The sequence below is a fragment of the Dryobates pubescens genome, chromosome 8, assembly GCF_014839835.1.
Source record: "Dryobates pubescens isolate bDryPub1 chromosome 8, bDryPub1.pri, whole genome shotgun sequence".
Taxonomy (NCBI): Eukaryota; Metazoa; Chordata; class Aves; order Piciformes; family Picidae; genus Dryobates; species Dryobates pubescens.
In genome coordinates, this window is record NC_071619.1 from 4,413,922 (window position 1) to 4,433,203 (window position 19,282).

General features: G+C 42.8%; 1 protein-coding gene across 1 annotated transcript; it reads right to left on the reverse strand.

Moving 5' to 3' along the window:
* Window positions 1–1,094: 1,094 nt before the first annotated feature.
* Window positions 1,095–15,907, reverse strand: LOC104304851 (inactive pancreatic lipase-related protein 1). The gene is made up of 12 exons (XM_054163635.1): window positions 15,859–15,907; window positions 14,929–15,083; window positions 14,294–14,419; window positions 11,574–11,708; window positions 10,121–10,229; window positions 8,883–9,002; window positions 8,520–8,639; window positions 6,883–7,001; window positions 5,761–5,890; window positions 4,280–4,391; window positions 2,355–2,522; window positions 1,095–1,158 (listed from the first exon to the last, which is right to left on the reverse strand). The coding sequence occupies exons 1-12, from the start codon at window positions 15,905–15,907 to the stop codon at window positions 1,095–1,097; spliced, it is 1,407 nt and encodes a 468-aa protein (XP_054019610.1).
* Between the last annotated feature and the right edge of the window lie 3,375 nt (window positions 15,908–19,282).

The following is a 19,282-nucleotide window of genomic DNA, read 5'->3' on the forward strand; positions in this document are numbered from 1 at the left end:
AACTTCACTAACATTGGAAATTGCTGCACACCTTTCTGAAGTGAATTCTGTCCAGTTTATAAGCTACAAGCTTAATTCAGCATTAGCACAATAAAACATCATGCCAATTCTCTATCATGGTCACTCTTCCATCACTCACAGGTAATTAAAATTCTGTCCTCATTTTGTAACCATTCAAGTATCTGTCTCTGTTTCATCCTTATCTCACACAGATTTTGGGCTTAGTCTTCAGTTGGATTAAGAACATCACCTTCCTTAATCCTCTCCTCTCTGCTTTCTCTTGGTACTCCCTCCTGTTGCCTGAAATTGCTTTGAAGCAAGTTGCAGTCAGTGGAAATTTTTGGCAGGCTTTGGCTCATACACTCCTAAGGTTATTCTAAAATTTCTCTCTACCCACAGACAACCTTTGCCTCCCCAGGTAGCAGTAAAACCCCAACACTCCCCCTCTGCTCTGGTGAGACCCCACCTGGAGTACTGTGTCCAGTTCTGGAGCCCCTACTACAGGAAGGATCTGGGGATGCTGGAGAGTGTCCAGAGAAGAGCCATGGGGATGATTAGAGAGCTGGAGCTCCTCTCCTATGAGGACAGACTGAGGGAGTTGGGGCTGTTCGGTCTGGAGAAGAGAAGACTCTGAGGAGACCTAATTGTGGCCTTCCAGTATCCGAAGGGGGCTACAAGAAAGCTGGGGAGAGACTTCTTAGGGTGTCAGGTAGTGATAGGACTAGGGGGAATGGAACGAAAATAGAACTGGGTAGATTCAGATTGGATATTAGGAAGAAGTTCTTCCCCATGAGGGTGGTGAGACACTGGCACAGGTTTCCCAGGGAGGTGGTGGAAGCCTCATCCCTGGAGGTTTTTAAGGCCAGGCTGGGTGTGGCTGTGAGCAACCTGCTGTAGTGTGAGGTGTCCCTGCCCATGGGAGGGGGGGTTGGAACTGGCTGATCCTTGAGATCCCTTCCAACCCTGACAATTCTATGATTCTATGATTCTAACATACATCACCGATGTTATAGCAGCAGGGACCACAGACTCCAGTGGTTTATGCAAGACTAACTTTTATTGGCAGCAAGCTTTTGGGGCATCCATATGTGCTGTTAGCAAGGAGTAAGAGTTTGCAGAACATCCTCCCTCACCGTCGTGGAACCACAGAAACGGGATCTGAAGAGGAAAAAAACCAAAGTGCAGACACCTTGAGTTGTCAGCATTTGTTGAAAGGATACAAGTGGATTTGTGCTGATATAGGTCAACCTACTCTGTCACTTGTTGACACAACTGAACACAACATACTTTGAGCTCCTAAGTTTTAAACACTACTGCTGGGCAAGCAGTGATGAACTGTGTCCATTCTGGTTCACTGCCTTCCTTCCTTTTCTTTTACAGCTTGCTTACTTATTTATTTGTTTATTTACTCCCCCCAGATTTTGTGCTACCATCACTACACAGAGGGTCACCACTACATGTGCAGAGGCCATGAGTGAATACAAGTGAGCACAGAAAGAAAGGAACTTTGGTGAACAACAACTACAACTGCTTCAAGGTAATGCTGTTGGCTTCCAATCATTTTCCTTTGCTTGCAACTATTTCCCTCTCTCAAGTTGTCATTTAAACAGTGGCATTTTAATTATGAATTTGTGTATGGGTCTAAAACATGCTCTTACCTCCTCTTATAGATACCTGGATGTGAGATGGGGAAAATAACTGATCAAGCAAATGAGGGAGTTGGTTTTAAAAGTACAGAAACATTAGTAGAACTGGATCAGTAAATCATATTTCTACAACCTGAATGTCCAACTCCCCAAAGTCTAGAGAAGCTAGTTTTAGCCTCTTTGCCTTAACTTTATATGTAGCCCTTGAAGCACAGCTTCCAGGTGTTAGTCTTGCTCATGGGAAGGTTAGGCTTATCATCATCCTCTTTTGTCAGTCATGATCTCAGGGACCATCATTACCAATGGAACAGTACTGCTGGTTCCACTGATGGTGAGTCAGAGATCCTAATGCAAACTCAGACACAGACAACCAATGCTTGAGGACAGTAAGTTCTTGGCAAGAACAATGCTGATAATCCAAGCCAACTCTGATTATTCTCACCCAAAGGGTTATACAGGAAGTTTGCTCTTCTGAAGCCTGGAAATATTTTAAGGTTTTATTTGGAGTTATTTAAGGCAAAGGGTTGAAGTAGTAGTGAATTGAGCCATGGATGAAGATTGTCTTGAAAAGAAGGAAACAAAAGGGGTTTTGAGTGCCTTTTAATGTTTTCATTACCTTTTCTTGTAAAAATGCTTTCACCCCACATAATTTTTTTGTCACCTGTCTCCCCAAGTAGCTTTCAGGGTTTTCACAATGGATATACTTACATTGTTCCATTCATTCCAGATTCTACTGTGATGGTTGCAGCTCCTATTTTAGGCAAAGTTGGATTTATCCAGTTGTTGTTCCAAAGAAATTTAACCTTTGTAATGGTTCCAACGTTAAGTTCTACATCAAGGTAATTTGTGTAAGTGTTGTCTGGCTTGAGGGATCCCCTGTGAAAAAGAACATTTTATGGCTGTGAGACATGCTACTGATAGTCAACTGACTGTCTGTGGTAGCAAATGAGAAGAAAGAGGAGGAACAATATTTAGCTTGTACTATGGTAACAACATTATTGTCAGTTTTCCAATAGAATTCATCCCAAATCAGTGCTTGTCACAAGAAGAAAAGGTAAGGAGGCTTGGTGTGCTGCAGTCACAATGTAGACTCAGTTACAGGACAATCCCTGTGGAGGAAGTAGAACTTGCTCCCTGTTGCTTCTGTAGGCAGGGATATTTGCACATCAATGAAATTTTCTTTCAATGTTGATTTCTCTGATACAGAATTTGGATTCTTTGGGATAGGCAAAAAGGTTATCCACCAGCTGCTCAGCCTGGCTCTAGCATAGATTCTAACTTTTGCAGTACCGTGGCTGAGTCAGATGTGTGTCTGCTCTTGGGTAACTGCAGAGTATAACCTGGCTGCTTCAGGTTGTATCAATATTGCAAGCTCCACATGGCAGCAGTCTGAGACTAGTAATGGCTTCAGCTGCTCCATCTCAGTGAGTAGGAGCCAATGGATCTCTCATCCTCTCCTTTGCCACCTTGCACCCCCATGCTATGAAGGTGAAATTCAGCCCCTGCTGTATGAAATCAAGAGACATTTTGATGTGTGATGTCTTTGCCAGCGTAGAACTCTTCCTGTAGACATGAACTGAGAGATAACGGGGTGGGGTGGGGGGTGGGGAGGAAACAGGGGAACCAGCAAAACCATCCAGAAGAAACCTCTACAGTTTTAACAAGCTTCATGAGTAAAGCAGGATTTTTATCCTTCCCCTGCATTCTCATTCATCTACCTTCAGAGGAGGATATTTACTCTTTCCCTTATTAAAGGCTTATGGTTCTGGAAGTAATGAGAGACTGTACAAACTCCCTTTGTATTTATACTTCCTTGCTGGAGTCATGCCTGGTAGACTAGAGCGAGATGGCACTTGAAGCCATGGTTCAGTTGTCATGAGGTGTTAGTTATTAGGTAATAGGTTGGACTTGATGATCTCTGAGGTCTTTTCCAATGTGGTTGATTCTATGATTCTATGAGATTTGCTAGGGGGAAAAAAAGAAAGTTCAATTCCAGCAATGGAATTGAAATAGGCCTTGCTGGAGAGTGCTGGAGTGTACTCCTAATGCGAAGATGCCTGCAAACTGGGATCTGCTCATCGCAGACGTGCTGCCAGATAGGATGTGGCATCCTTAGAACGGTTGAAGTGACACGGCTGTCACTAAACAAAAACCCAAACCAAAAGATGAACCCTCCACAACCACACCAACATGCCCTTCTTCCTTTTCATCATTTCAGGTATTGTAGTTGAAATTACAAAGAAAAAGGCAAATAAATGCAACAACGTGAGGCAGGCAAGCAAGCAGCTTCAGTGTGAGCAGGCAAAGTTGTGAGCAACAAAAAGGAGATTTTTTTATGCAGCTAGTCACAAGGTAGCTGTAGCTGTAAGCAGCAGTGGCAGCAACATTTTACAAGCCTGTGAAAGACAAAAATACCAGAACTCAGCAAGACCTTAGTGGGACAGCAAACAAGCAACCTCAAAATTTGCCAATTTAAAAGCCCTTCATTCTGACCCTCTCCCTTCAAAGTTAAATTCAGAGTGAGCGGCCTGGGGCTGCATTCACATTGTGAGTCCAATTTGACCAGAAATATTAATCAACAATATGAATTAAAAGTTCTAGAAGATGTTGTTGTGGTTGAATTTGTAACTCACTTATAGATCTGATACTGCCTTGTGTTCCCACCACTTCCATACAGGGCAATATTTACGTAGCCATTTACTTTTTTCTTTCCAGAGAGGGTCACGCTCACTTTGTACCTCCAAACTGCAAGGAGAAATACAGTGAATTAGATTTTACCCAGGGAGAAACAATCTCCAAGATACCAAGTGTTAGGTATTTTTTTCCCCCCAGTCTGTACACTGTAAGTGAAAGAAAACTATCACTGCTCTTCACTTTCAGCTCAAGGCTACCTCACAGGCTGTCTGGACTCAAAGGGGCTAAGGTAATGCTCTCACAGGTGGATATTGGTGCTTATTGTTCTTCCTTGGGCTATAACCATGCAAAAGAAACACAATACATCAAGGAGTTAGATCTGTCATTATGTCCTAATGAGATCAACACAAGAAATGGGGAAGACATTTGTCTTTCTGGGAGTCAAAAACCAACAAAAGCTAATTTGCAACATGGTAAACACAACATAGACCTCAGCATTTTGACCATGAAGGTCAGTGAAATTGGACAGAAGCCTGTGCTATGAACAAATACTGATACACATCAAAATATAAGCAGTGTAGGAGGAGTGTATAAAAATTCTGAAGCTCAAGGGAAATAATTTTTGTGGCTGGGAAGTTTCTCTTAGCACACAATTAGCAACCCCAACCAGCACCAGAACAAGAGGACACAGTCTCAAGCTGCACCAGGGGAAGTTTAGGCTGGATGTTAGGAAGAAATTCTTCAGAGCGATTGGCCATTGGAATGTGCTGCCCAGGGAGGTGGCGGAGTCACCATCACTGGAAGTGTTTAAAAACAGACTGGATGAGGCACTTAATGCTATGGTTTAGTCATGACGTCTGTGGTGACAGGTTGGACTTGATGATCTTTGAAGTCTCTTCGAACTTCGGTGATTCTGTGATTCTCCCTCTGATTCTTGCTTGCAGAGGCAAAGGAAGAACTGCCTTGTGAGAGCTGGCATTTAGGATAACTTAGATTGTAAAAGAGGTCATCTGGTCCACTCACTTCTCAAAGCAAGGCCAGCTGTTCCTGGCTAGCTCTTGGACTTTTTTCAGGCACAGTTTTGAACACCTCCAAAGATGAAGATGCATTTAAACACTGTGAGAGTAGTTTTCACACTATTTAATAAGAAATGCCCTTGCTGCCACTTCTGTGATTGCCTGTCCTCCTTTCTCCTTGCAACTTGTTAGCCAAGTTCACTAAATACCTCAGTGACTTCTAGTGAAATCCACTAAATACCTCAGTGACTTCCAGACTCTAGAGTTTGTCAAAATCTGTCTTGCACTGTGAGGCCCAAAACTGGGATTAAATATTGGAGCAAAAGAGGAAAAAAAACATGAAGGGCTGAAGAGCCACTGCACTGCTGTGAGATTTGATCATCTGTTAAAATGAATTGTAAACCAGGAAAATAAAAAGGTTTGTTTACAAGGAGTGGGTAGCAAAGAGAGCAATCAAAACTCACGAGGAAAATCCTTGTTCTCAGCAGTATTCAGGTAATATTTGTGGATACCACTTGTAACTTTTCCTTTGAATTTGTCTGCGTAGTGACCCATAGGTGGGCATCCCTCCTTTGGGCATGGGAAACAGGAATCCTAGTGAAAACAAACAGATGTATCAATAAAATCATGCAGCCAGCCGAGGGAAAACAAACAGACAAACAAACAAGAAAGCAAAATTATCTTTAACATAGCCTCCTCACCAGCCCTTGTACCACAGCAATAACAAATTTCAAGTAACCCTGTCTGTGACTTGAGAAAGAGCACTTAAGCTAATCAGCTTTACAAAAGGCTGTGATTTCTCAGGTGTCTGTGGTTTTTCTCATGTCATTTAGCTAAATCCAGCCACATCAGTGATATCCTTGAGTCATGAACAGGAACAGAGAGGAGGAAGTGTCCTGCCCAGCAAATGAGGAGGAAAAAACCCCATGTCCTCTTATACCTTCAGGTTGGGTCACTGTGTAAGTTTATATCTCTGTCTGTAGGATGTGACAAGCCTGTTACCTCACTGCCACTTTGGCTGTAGTTCCCTATCTTCCAGTCTGGCACAGGGAAGACCTTCCTGACCTTGGTCTGTAAATTGTTGTGTTTTGTCCCTGAGAACATCTTAAGTGACCAAAATACTTTGGTCATGGACTGACCCAAGAAGGTTTTCACATACTGTTTTGCTTCTTGTTGTTTTGGAAAGAAGATCTTTAAGAGGTATTTGAAAGCTCATCTGCCACACAGTGGTGTTTCACTCATCTTTGATAAATACATTTAGTGACTACAGGGACAAGCTCTCCTCCTTATCTCTACTCCAGTTTCATGCAGCAGAGCAGGCCTGGGGAAGCCACAGTAGCCCTAGCAGTGTCTCAGGGCTGCCACATCACAGACATAGGAATGTCCCTGCTTTATTGCTGCCTTTTACTACTTTGATCCATGTCAGCTGCATGTGAGCTGCATGACTTTAGGCTATCTGCCATTTATTTCTCTTACAGATGCATTCACTGGGTACAGGGCAACATAAATAAATTGAATTCCAGGTGGTACAGATAAAAGTCACAATTTTTGATATGGTCTAACCTGAGGTTCTGAGAAATACTTACTGAGTCTAAGTTATCATATGAAGAACAAGGATAGCCTAGAAATCCATCAGGGTAGATGATGCTGTCAGAGTAATACTTGTAACTCCTCAAGTGATTGCAAGCCACAAAGTCCCGAGTTCCTGTGAAAAGATGTTCCCAGGTTAGTCCTTCCTTTCTGTTACAGTTTGAAGAAAGATTCCTGCACAGCCTTTGTCATGTCTTTGAGATGCACCATGCCTCCTCAAAGACCTCATCAGAGTATCAAAGGTAAGGTTTGGAGCCTGCTTTTTGCGGTGATTCGATGCTCTCAGGAATGTCATTGACTCAACAGGTATAAAGCACAAACTTGAAATGCTTTGTGGAGACCAACTGCGCTGCTCAGCTCAGCCCCTGCTCCCCCTCCCTGCACGAACCCTTGCACAAGCAATCTGACCGAGTTTCACAATAGAAATGAGAACTGCATGCAGCAGGTCTTTTGTAGGCAGCAGTTGCATTACCATGACAAAAGAAAACCAAAAGAAAAGTATTTAACAGAGAGCTTCCTGGGGCAGTGCTGATTTGCTCCAACTGAGGACTTCAAAACAAAATTATTATTATTTGGGAGGTGCTTAAGGAAGGGAGACTCTTAAAATTAAAATAATGAATATATTATTTTCTTTTGTGTTGCCTTTATTCTCCTGACTTAGGTTAAAAAGAAGATCACATACAACACAATTACTTCTTTGTGCTTTAATTCCCCATTATTGATAACAAGTTTACTCTACAAAAGAAAAAAAAAAAAAGAAAGGAAAATAAGTAATGTCTCCAGCTGCATTGAATAGAACCTGGAGAAAAAGGCTAGTTATAACAAATAAGTTCATGGTTTCCCAGAGCTTAAGGTGTTTGTAATAATGTAAAAAGAGCTCAGGTAATAGAATTGCAAAATCTCTGCAGCAGAAATCTTTGGGTTGGGTTTGTTTGGGTTTTTTTTTGCTTGGTTGGTTTGGGTTTGGATTTTTTCCCCCCCCTCCTAAATGTTTTGTACAATTTAACTTTATAAAGACACTTAGAATTTTTTTTTCTAAGAGTTAGAGCTTTTATTAGAAGCCATATAAACACCAAAGAGCAGTCGGTGTTTGGTGTTTGTATTTTGAGCAGCTACGGGCCAGCCTTTCTTTTTTTCAGCTGAGCAAAAACAGACACAATGACACTGCCTTAATGCAACCCAGATTGTAACAAAGAACTGGGAAAAAAAATAAATATTAAAAAAACTAATTGCTGTATCTCAGAAGCATTGCAGCTGAAGATAGCCTCAGAGAAGTGGCTTGCCCTACTCCACCCAGTACTGCTGCTGGGCAACTGAACAGAAACAAAGTGAAACGTGCTGTTGGAGACCCTTCAGCACGGTTGGCACAGTTTCAGTAAGTTTGGTTGCTGCTCTTAGCTACTTTGAATGAGGCATATTTTCCAGAGGCAAGCCCTTTGTCTTGTTTGTTTTTTGAATAACCTCTGGCAAATGGTGTGTTTTGAGCATGTGAGTGGTTTCACTGCATCCTGCAGCTGTCCTTGCCGGTGGAGGCACCAAAAGCTAATGCAGAACACCTGAATTAAGAAAAGCTAAGTGGTTACATGTGAGGGGTGGCACTCCCCTCAGCCTGTAATGTGCTCAAGATACTTACCTTCCCAGATGCCATCCAGGTCTACAATCTGTGAAAGAGCATTCTTCTCACATCCTGGCATTGTCTCTCCTCCATTTGGATAGAAGTCAAGATGTCCTATGGCTACACTCATGCCAAAACCTGAAGCATTTAAAGCAGGTATAAGTGCATTTTAAATTAATACCATCTCATATCAATAGCTGCTGGCTTGAAGGTTGTCTGTTTGGTATTTAGGAGATGAGCTGTTGATGATCAGTGTGGTTTGTTTGTTCTGTCTCTCTGCAGCGCTCAGCACAACTGAGTCTCGATGAAAGATTAGGAAACTTGAGTGCCAATTAGGCACCTAAACAATTAGGTATTAATACAGTAGAGCTGACTACTCACCTAAGTAGGGGATTGTGGGAAGTGAATCTGTGTGGATAACATCAACAAAATCTGCATCAGTTCTATCCAGTCTGACTTCAACTGGGGTGCCTTGAAAATAAGGTTGAGCAGGATCCAGTCCTGGAAAAAAGAGATGTGTGTTCTGCATAGGTAAAGAGGAATGGATATATCATTTTGCATACCACTGTGATTGTATCTGATGAGTACCACACTGAGAGTTGCCTGTTGTTCCTTGTATTTAAGTAGCATGGGCATTAATGGACTGGCGATGTGTGTTCTCTCTAACCAAGTGCCTTTTCTCCCAGGAAGGAGACTGGATTACCTATGTGAAGCCAACTGAATTTTGCTCATTGACATCAATACTGAATGCAAACACGTGGCTATAATTTTTATTTATTTATTTTTTAATTGAACTTCCCTTTCAGAATGTTACTCAAAATGAGGTTGCTGTGTCAGCAATCCCATGTTGCTGACACAAAGAGGAGTTGATGCTGATAGCAACCCACGTGTTGGGAGGTGTTGAAACCACCCTGCCTGCTTCTGGCTCCAGTTAGATCTTGGAAATCCTCTAGTTTAGTAATTATAATCTTTGCTTTTGATCCTAGTAGAAAACAGAGTTAATTTGTTTTCCAAATTGCTGCAGCAATTTCAGGAGCTTGCAAATTGCAGTTTCTGCTGCTACCTTGTACCTGCATCTCTTTTTGTCCCTGGGCAGCAGATTTGGATTTGCTTTTAGACTGATTTTTGTGGGCTATTAGTCCAAGGCTCATCAAGTCTGAAATCCCCCAGGAAAAGTAACAATTAAAAAGGGTTGTGGTAGTAATACCCAAATCTGTCTTTTGTGTGTGAAAGGTCATAAATATGCGTCTTTGCCATTTGCTTTCTTAAAGAATCAGTTAAACACTTTGAGGAAGGTCAGATCTATCCAGTGAACAGTGTGGGGACATGGAAAAGGGTTGTGCCACGGCTGTGTGGCATTAATGCTCCTGCTGTGGACATGGAGCTGAGACAGCCTGTGCTAACCTGGAGCTTCACTTTGCCTCTTGGCCCTATGCATTTTCATCATTTAAATCTTGCAGTGTTGCTCAGTGAGTAGAGGCTAAGTTCTGTGGGCTGCACTTCAGCCCTGGGTAATGTGGACATTACTGTCAGATACAGTCAGAAGAGCAAATTAGCAGCAGCATTTTGATAAGCAGTGGCGTCTTTAGCCTGAGCTGTGACTTCAGTTACTGCCTTACCAGTGATTCTTCCAATCCCTGGCCGCCTCTTGCCAACCTCACCCGCCGCGTGTGCTCCGAGGCTGTGGCCAATTACATGAACGTTGGCTGGAGAGTAATTATACTTTTCCTGAGAAATAACAAACATGACTGCATCTGTTTCCATCAGCAACAGGGAAGAGAGCAAAAAGGGGCTGAAGAACAACTTTTATTCTGACTTACAGACTTGATAACTCCTACAGGATTTCAGCATCTCTTTGCTGGTCTAGGTACTTAGAACCAATACATAGATTTTTTCCAAAACCCCTTATTCAGTTGCTGCCCTCATTGGAGGCTGATAAACCTCTAGACAGCTCTGGTAACAGAGTCCTGAGAGGCTCAGTGTCCATTTTACATCCTAGACCCACTAAGACTCACAGGATGCCTATCTGACTTGCAAGATTCAGCCAGGCAGGAACTTTTAGTTGCACCTGGCAGGTCAGGCACCACATGCAGCTGCAGGAAGGCACAGAGGAGGGATGCCTTCAGCCTGTTTTGGACAGTATTTCAGTGGCTGCCGTGCAGATGTAGAGAGTGAGACATAGAACAGGGTACTTCTAGACCCATTATGCTAAAAATATGTAGTTCTTTTATGAGAAATGTCTGTTGAAAGCACTTAGATTGAAGAGAAGGCCTCAAACCAAGCATCACTTTGCATGTGAAGCTGGCTAAGAAAGTGTGCACATGGCACGTTCTGTAGGTCAGGGCATGCACAGTGGTGGTTCCTATGTATTCCCTGCTGGTGTTTCTCACCAAGGGTTGTCTGGCATTCTTAAGAGCCATTTGTTAACTTGTGTGTCTGTGAATGTGCAGATTGCTGTCTCCAATAACTCTGCATATTTAAAACTGCACATTTTACTTTGGTCAACATCTATGGAATAGTTGTCCTGTAGAAATCCATATCCCTAAGCTGGCTAACACAGTTCTTATAACAAAGTTCTCCAACTTTAAAAAAGGAGAATCTGTTTGCAGCACAACTTCTAAAGTGATTGTTGAGTAGAAGAAAATGTTTTCTGCTGGTTAGATTCATAATCATCACAGTACATTAGAGGATGGAAAGGACCTCCAGAGATCATTGAGTCCAAGCCCCCTGCCAAAGCATGATCACTTAGGGTAGTCTGCACAGGAGTGCATCCAGGTGGGTTTTGAGTCTCCAGAGAAGGAGGCTTGACAAACTCTCTGGGCAGCCTGTTCCAGTGCTCCATCACCCTCGCTATAAAGAAGTTTCTCCTCATGATGAGGTGAAATCTTCTGCATTCGAGCTTGAACCCACTGTTTCTTGCCTTACCTAGTGCGCACCACAGAAAAGAGCTTGGCCCCCTCCGCCTGACACCCACCCCTCAGATGTTTGTGAGACAGATCCTGAACTGTATATTTTTCCCATATCAGCACTGTAGCTGTATCAACTATAGCTTTATAGACAGCAGATGCTTACCACAAGAACATCTACAAAATAAGCAATTTCAGCGCCCACAACACGGACGTTGTTTGCTGCCTGGGTGTACTGACATCTTGAACCTTTCTTCCAGTCTACGCAGATGCAGTTCACGTCTTCCACACTAAGCATCCTCTGTTTAGGAAAGCAAAAGTGAAAGCTGAAGAGACCCGTAGTAAATACAACCTGGCACTGAATCACATTGTTTGTAACAGCTCAGTTCATAAATGTTGCATGAATTTCCATGAGAAGGCTTTAAAGGATCAAAACCTTAGGCATAGAAATGTGGTCCTGCCCGCTCACAGGCATGTGTGTGCTCACACATGTGGCTGTGTTAGAGGTGGCAGAAAGAAATGTCCAGAGAGGATTACTACTTAATGGGAAGGAAAGTGAATAACTGATACACATAGGAGGGCTGTTGTATTCGCAGTCCTATTTTCTCCGCTCTATAAGAGTAATAGAGAGGGAATGTAAAGGTTTATCTCATAGAAATAATAGAGTCAACCAGGTTGGAAAAGACCTCAGAGATCATAAAGTCCAACCTGTTACCTAATACCTAACGCCTCATGACAACTAAACCATGGCTTCAAGTGCCACATCCAATCCTTTTTTGAACACCTCCAGGGACGGTGACTCCACCACCTCCCTGGGCAGCACATTCCATGGCCAGTTACTCTTTCTGGGAAGAACTTTCTCCTCACCTTGAGCCTAAACTTCCCCTGGTGCAGCTTGAAACTGTGTCCTCTTCTTCTGTTGCTGGTTGCTTGGGAGAAGAGACCAACCCCCACCTGGCTACAACCTCCTTTTCCTCCTCTTCTCCAGGGTAAACACGCCCAGCTCCCTCAACTCTTATGCTTCTACATCCAAAACAGTTCTTGGTGGTCATTAACAGATAATTAACTTAGGTTTGGGGGGGTTTGATTTATTTTTTTCCAATGAGAAATTATCAAATAAATTTTTTGCATTTTCTTTTGACTAGTATCAAACAGAAGCAGGTAATAGGGATGCAATAAATGTGAAATGTCTTGACTGTCATGTGGTTTCTCATAGTGCTCTCCTAAGTAAAATAGAAATAGAGAAGCTAAGCAAAACTGTAGGTGTGTGACTAGTTACATGGTCTTGTAGGTTAGGGAAACCAAGAGTTACTTGGTATAACCACAAAGAAAAGTCCTCCAGAAGCTAGAGAGTCCCAAGGAGATGGGCAGCTTGTCCCAGGATGTTGTAGTCTGTTATTCTATTCCATTTTCCTGTATTTCTCTAAGGGACTGTGCAGCCAAATCTCTCTCTTCTCTCTCCATCTCAGGTAGGCCCAGGTGTATTCCTTTTACCTGGATGCCTTTTATATATATTTGTAAATAGAATTTCCATTTAAACTTCCAATCCAGTGTGAAGCATTTTTATTTTACTCCTTATGAAGGGGTAAAATATCTTTTCTGCCTTTTTGCCCTGGGCTGCTCATGGCTCAAAGCTAGGACAGGTCGATAAAACTTATCCTAAAAGTGTCCTATGCCATCAGCTGGTATTTTGCTCTGTGCAGTATGACTAGATGCAGCTGCAATAGAGAGCATGGTTGTAGGATCTGAGAAGACCACAGCTGGCAACTTTGTATGGGGACAGAATTAAGCATAACTTGGGGAATTAGCACCAAAAAACCCTAAAGAAAATCAATACAGCAGAGTGTTCCCTAGAGTGAAAGCTTTGTTCTAAATAATCCCCTTGAGGTCCTTTCTGGATGCATATTTCTACAGCACCTTGAGTACTGTGTCCAGTTCTAGGCAATTTAAGAAGGATTTTGAGACTCTTGAACATGTCCAGAAAAGGGCAATGAGGCTGGGGAGGGGTTTGGAGCACAGCCTTGTGAGGAGAGGCTGAGGGAGCTGGGGTTGTTTAGCCAGGAGAAGAGGAGGCTCAGGGGAGACCTTATTGCTCTCTAAAACTACCTGAAGGGAAGTTGTAGCCAGGTGGGGGTTGGTCTCTTCTCCCAGGCAACCAGCACCAGAACAAGAGGACACAGTTTCAAGCTGCACCAAGGGAGGTTTAGGCTGGGTGTTAGGAAGAACTTCACAGAAAGAGAGATTGGCCATTGGAATGTGCTGCCCAGGGAGATGGTAGAGTCACCATCCCTGGAGGTGTTTAGGAAGAGACTTGATGGGGTGCTTGGTGCCATGGTTTAGCTGATTAGATAGTGTTGGATGATAGGTTGGACTCGATGATCTCAAAGGTGTCATCCAACCTGGTCTGGTCTGGTCTGGTCTGGTCTATTCTATTCTATTCTATTCTAGCACTTACTGAGCCAAACCTTGCTGTCACTCACTTCACTAAAGAAAAAAAAACTGGGTTCATTTTACCTCCTGCTTTTGGTTGCCAAAGACTTTCAGGATCATCGAGTCCAACCCTTATCTAACTCTACCAAGTCTGTTGCTAAACCACATCCCTTAGCACCATGTATCTTTGTCCCCTCCAGGGAAAGAGATTCGGCTACCTCCGAAGGGAGCCTATTCCAGTCTTTGATAACCTTTTCCATGAAGAAGTTTATTCCTATCTAATCAAGATGCAGAACTATATATTCAAGTAGCTAGAAAATTTGAACATCTCTTTTCCCCTTCTTATGACTACAAACACCATGAGAGAAATTGGATAGAACCGGAGAAAACAGACAATTTCTAGGTATGTGCTTATAAAGGAACTTCACAGGCACAGGTTTTCTCTCTGGTACCTACCTTGCACATGTCTGACAACCAGTCTTCTTCTCCATGGTCTATAAATCCATGAATGATAAATCTGGTTATCCTAGTTTCATTAAAATTCGACTCATCAATTGTTGAGGGATCAACTGCAGAGATAACCTGTTGTAAACATTAAATGAATACACTTTAACATCTGATTTCTGTAACTAGCTTATCACAATGACCAAGACCTGAGCCATTCTCATCTGGTTAAAAGTTATGTAATGTTCAATGCGTCTGCAAGGGTCCACAAGACTCTTCAAAAGAAGTTTTGAGGCATAGAGCAGACAGTACTTTACTTTTAAAGTGTTTTCATCTTAGCTATGTTTAAAAAAACCATAATAAATAAATAAATTAGCCAATGATTTTAAAAACATTCAGTTTCCCTGTGCTTCTCAGTGGCCAAACAGAAAATGTGAGGGGGCAGTAGGGCTTTTTGTGAGGGCTGGAGGAGGATGAGTGTTCTGCCCCAGAGACCTCACTAAGCAGCTGGAAGAGGTTGTCTCTTGCATAAAGTGGAGGTTTGGCTGTTTCTAACACTTCCCAGGCATGCAGCAGGAGTGCCTGTTTATTTACTCTTTATTTATATATATCTGATTTACTAATGTTTACACTGCAATAGTTCTTACTTGAGACTCAGTAGGATTTTCTTTCGTGTACAAGTGGAGTTTAACATCTATTTTTTCGGGGCTCCAAGGTAACTTAGTGATTGGTCGTTCAACAGTCCCAGACCATGGTCTATCGTTTGTGAAACATCCAATCCTTTCATAGCAGACTTCTTTGCCTGCAGCACACAGATAAAATCAACAACAGATTAATGAGCAGAGAAGTGGAGCAGGTTAGTCATAACTCCTACCAGCTCTTCTCTGGAAGTCTTTTGGCTTCTTGGAAATCCTACAGTTTACAGGAAGCAAAGATCAGCAGTTACTCTCTCTAAGATCTCAAAAGACTACAGTTTACCCCTAGGAAAGAAGCCACTCTAATAGTCATTGACAAAGTATTTACTGGAGTTTCTCTGTGGGTATGTTGCACTGTACCTTGAGAACCTTTCCCCTTGAGAACCTTTCCCCAGCTGTCTTTTGCCTAAGTCAAAGACAGCTGTGAGTTTCTCCTAATACCAACCCATGATACTACAAATAATCAGCAATAACCTGATAATGTGCTGAGCAATTCACTACATTATATATGAGAAGTCTTATACAAGCCAGTGGCTTCTGCTGAGTATAAAGCAGGTCCCTCACTAGTCTGCCTCTGTCTACTGCCCCCAGGTTTTTCTCCAGTTCTGTCACTAAGAAGAGCACAGCAAACAGTTTCCTCAGTTTGGTAGTGCAGTGTTTTGCTCTGAGATAGAAAACAGCCATGTTCCTTGCACATGCTCAGGGTGGCATTTCCAGAGTGGAGAAGAGGAAACACAAGACGTGCACACAGGTACCCTTCTTGCACTGGAAAGTGAACAGTGTAACCTCCATCAGTAAGTTTTACGGCACCATGCTGTAGAATAATACCTCAGAAAACATGAGTGTAGAAAGGGTATATAAATACAAACTCCATATGCTTACCTTCTGCTGTGCCGAGCAGAAGAAGTGCAAGCGTCCAAATCCACAGCATCTAGACCAGCAGAAAAAGAAGCAGCTAGAACTGGCTGACTCGCTTGATTACCAGGTGCACTTAGTTTTCTGATGCTAAGTTTTCTCAAGGTCAAAGGCTGCTATGTCTGTCTTCTTTGCAACTCACACCTATGACCACCACATATGTGAGACAGCTTCACCTTTTCTTGCTCCTCTAGAGATTGTGGGAGCTCCTAAATCTACTAAAGCATAGAATCAGAGAATTGTTAGGGTTGGAAGGGACCTCAAGGATCATCTAGTTCCAGCACCCTACTACAGGCAGAGACACCTCACACTAGATCAGGTTGCTCAGAGCCCCTTCCAGACTGGCCTTAAAAACCTCCAGGCATGAGGCTGCTACCTCCTCCGCGAACAATCTGTTCCAGTGTCTCACCACCCTTATGGGGAAGAACTTGCTGCCCCTCACCTCCCTAACTGGTTTGATGTTGAGCAATTTCCCCCTTTATACAATGAAAGGGAAGATGTTTGATAGGCTATGTAGCAATAATTACACAGACCAGAGCACAAATTGGAGCTTGAAAGCAACATTTTTCTTTGGCTCTTACATAACATAGCTCTCCAATCTGCTAGGAAGTGTAGTAGCTGCTCAATTATTATTGTGTAATTGAGTACAACATCCAAGCTCAATCTACCCATTTCTATTTTTTCCCCCATTCCTCCTCCCCACCACCCCCAGCTTAATTCCAGAGTGGTTTTTGTCCTGTTGAGGCTACACTTCTAACCAGATGGATTGCAGCTACTTCAGAAGAAGCATAAGGACACCCATGTGAGCTGTCATTCCCCTTTACATTGTTGTGACTTGGGAAACCTAGCAAGGTAGAAAAATAACCCCCTAAAAATGAACTACTTACGGTGCAGCCTTGCAGCTCCATGCACTAATGGGCAAGCTTTTCATGGACTTTTTATAGTCTGCTTTATCCTTGGAAACATTGCCAGAAAGATAGCAATATTTATTTCAGATTACAGTTTGTAGCTAATCTAGAAGATTAACTAATTCCTAAACAACACATCAGGAGTGGGACACTAAAGAGAATTATGTGGATCTGTGTAGCAGTACATTTAGGGCCTTGTCTTGGCCAGGAAAACTTTTGGTTTTAGTGTTGTGTAGTAGGGATGTAGGGGGACTGCTGGGAGACTTAATAGGCATCCATACCATCTTTAAGTCCCCTCCCTCACTCTGCATCAAGTGACTTTGGATGTGGAATGCTCCCGTGCTTCTGGGACTTCCACATCCATTTCCTGACATCCCCTCCAGTTGGTGAAGCCTTATCCCTACAGGAAAACTTCTTGGTGACCCTGGTATGTCTTTTCATAGTGAAGTACTTTCCCCTTTTGCTGGTGTCCCTTTCATTTTGTTGTTCAGATAAACAGATTGAGGACAATTGCCTGCTCTTATAGAATCCTTGCTATCTATGTAACCCAAGTTTTGAGAAAGCCCTTCTCTGGGTGATGATCTGAGAGCAAAGATGCTGGGAAACAGTACAAATAACATACATAATGCACCTCGGTGCTGTGCTATGAGGAGAAATGAGATGTCAGCTAACTCTTCACCTAGAATGTTTTGTGGACTTGGCTGTGGCTTCCCCTTTGCAGAGCTGATGTTCCCTAATCTCTGTTTCTGGGAAAGATCAGATGTATACCAGCTGTGTATAGGTATTATGCTCTGTCACCCACGCTGGTGAGCTTGACTTCTTGAAGTAGTAGTAAAGTTTTTATTTATGTATTTATTTCATATCACCTTTGATACTAATTTAAAACTCAGAGATCTGTCCTTCATAAAAGTAGCATTTTAGTTTCTAAGTATGTTCGTATCAGTGATACAGGAGAATCATGCCTGTTGAGACCTCTTCTCTGAGCAAGGGTTCACAGGAGGTTCTTTAGAGATACCAAAGGAGTGAGGTGAGAAAAACTGACACCAAAATGGTTAGAATGATTACTGATTTATCAATTACACATTGATGAAGATCACTTTGATCAGACAGTGGTTCTTAAGGTTGGTGAGGCAATTACCAAGTATGTACCAGAGAGGAGTAAAAAGAGAACTGAGATAAGACCACAGGTAAGAGGAGGAAAATATCATCACTGAGTTACAGCAACATAGTGCATGGTTGATATTGTCTTGGTGGTGGGCACACAGACAGTTTGTGGTGCTGCCTTTTGTTCCCAAACTCCCCTTTGTTTTCTGCCTAGGGGTGGTTGGTAGAAGTGGTCCCATAGCAGGATGGATCATATGCCTCTTGAGTGATGGGACCCCAGTTTAGCTGAGCTGTTGTTAGGGTGCCTGCACATAGCATTATAGAGGTTGCAGAATGATAAGCACCCCTCAGGATGACAGCAGCTGACTGCTGCTTCACTTTGTTTGTGCAGGCTCACTTGTGAACGTGGCAGCAATGGCCTTTAGTTGGCACAGGTGTGGCACCCAAGCAATGCCTGCTCCACAATGTCCTGTTCCCGGAGCATACTGTCACAGCTAGAATAGAATAGAATAGAATAGAATAGAATAGAATAGAATAGAATAGAATAGAATAGAATAGAATAGAATAGAATTTACCAGGTTGGAAAAGGCCTTCAAGATCATCGCACCCAATCCATCACCCAACACCATCTAATCAACTAAACCATGGCACCAAGCACCTCATCCAGTCTCTTCTTAAACACCTCCAGTGATGGTGACTCCAACACCTCCCTGGGCAGCACATTCCAATGGCCAATCTCTCTTTCTATGAAGAACTTCTTCCTAACATCCAGCCTAAACCTCTCCTGAGGCAGTTTGAGACTGTGCACAAAGAAAAGGGACCAGAGGAGAAGCTTGTTTGAGACAAACTTCTATGGCAACATAGCTTCCACAATGCCCTGGTACACTGAAAAGTTTTAACACTTCAAATTGAAGTTTACCATTTCATTTAAGAGGTGATGGAAAAGATTTGGGTTAGGATTTTATCACAGGCAGTCTGCTGCTCGTACTCAACACAGTAATAACATGGGGCAAACTCAACAGCTAGGCAGTTTCTTATGCCTTGGTTTCACCTGCTTGGTTCTTTGGGAAAAAGGGGAAGGTCTGGGGTGCTTGTCCCTCCATATCATGCAGGCTGCTCTCTCTGACCAGAGGCACTAGCTGTTCTGGTCCTTGCATCTTCACCATCAGAAGCAGTTGGAAGAAAGATGACTTCTGAGAAAGAAAGTGATAAAGACCCAGTATTGTTTCTGGAGTCCTGAAGAAGCAGTAGTATGAAACAGGAAACAGGTTGAGGAAAAGACTGGATTCCTAATGCTGCAGGATGCCATGGCTCTGTTCTGGGACACTGTATGGTGCTTCCTGGCATTGTTCATGCTTCCCTTGCCACCTGTCAAACTC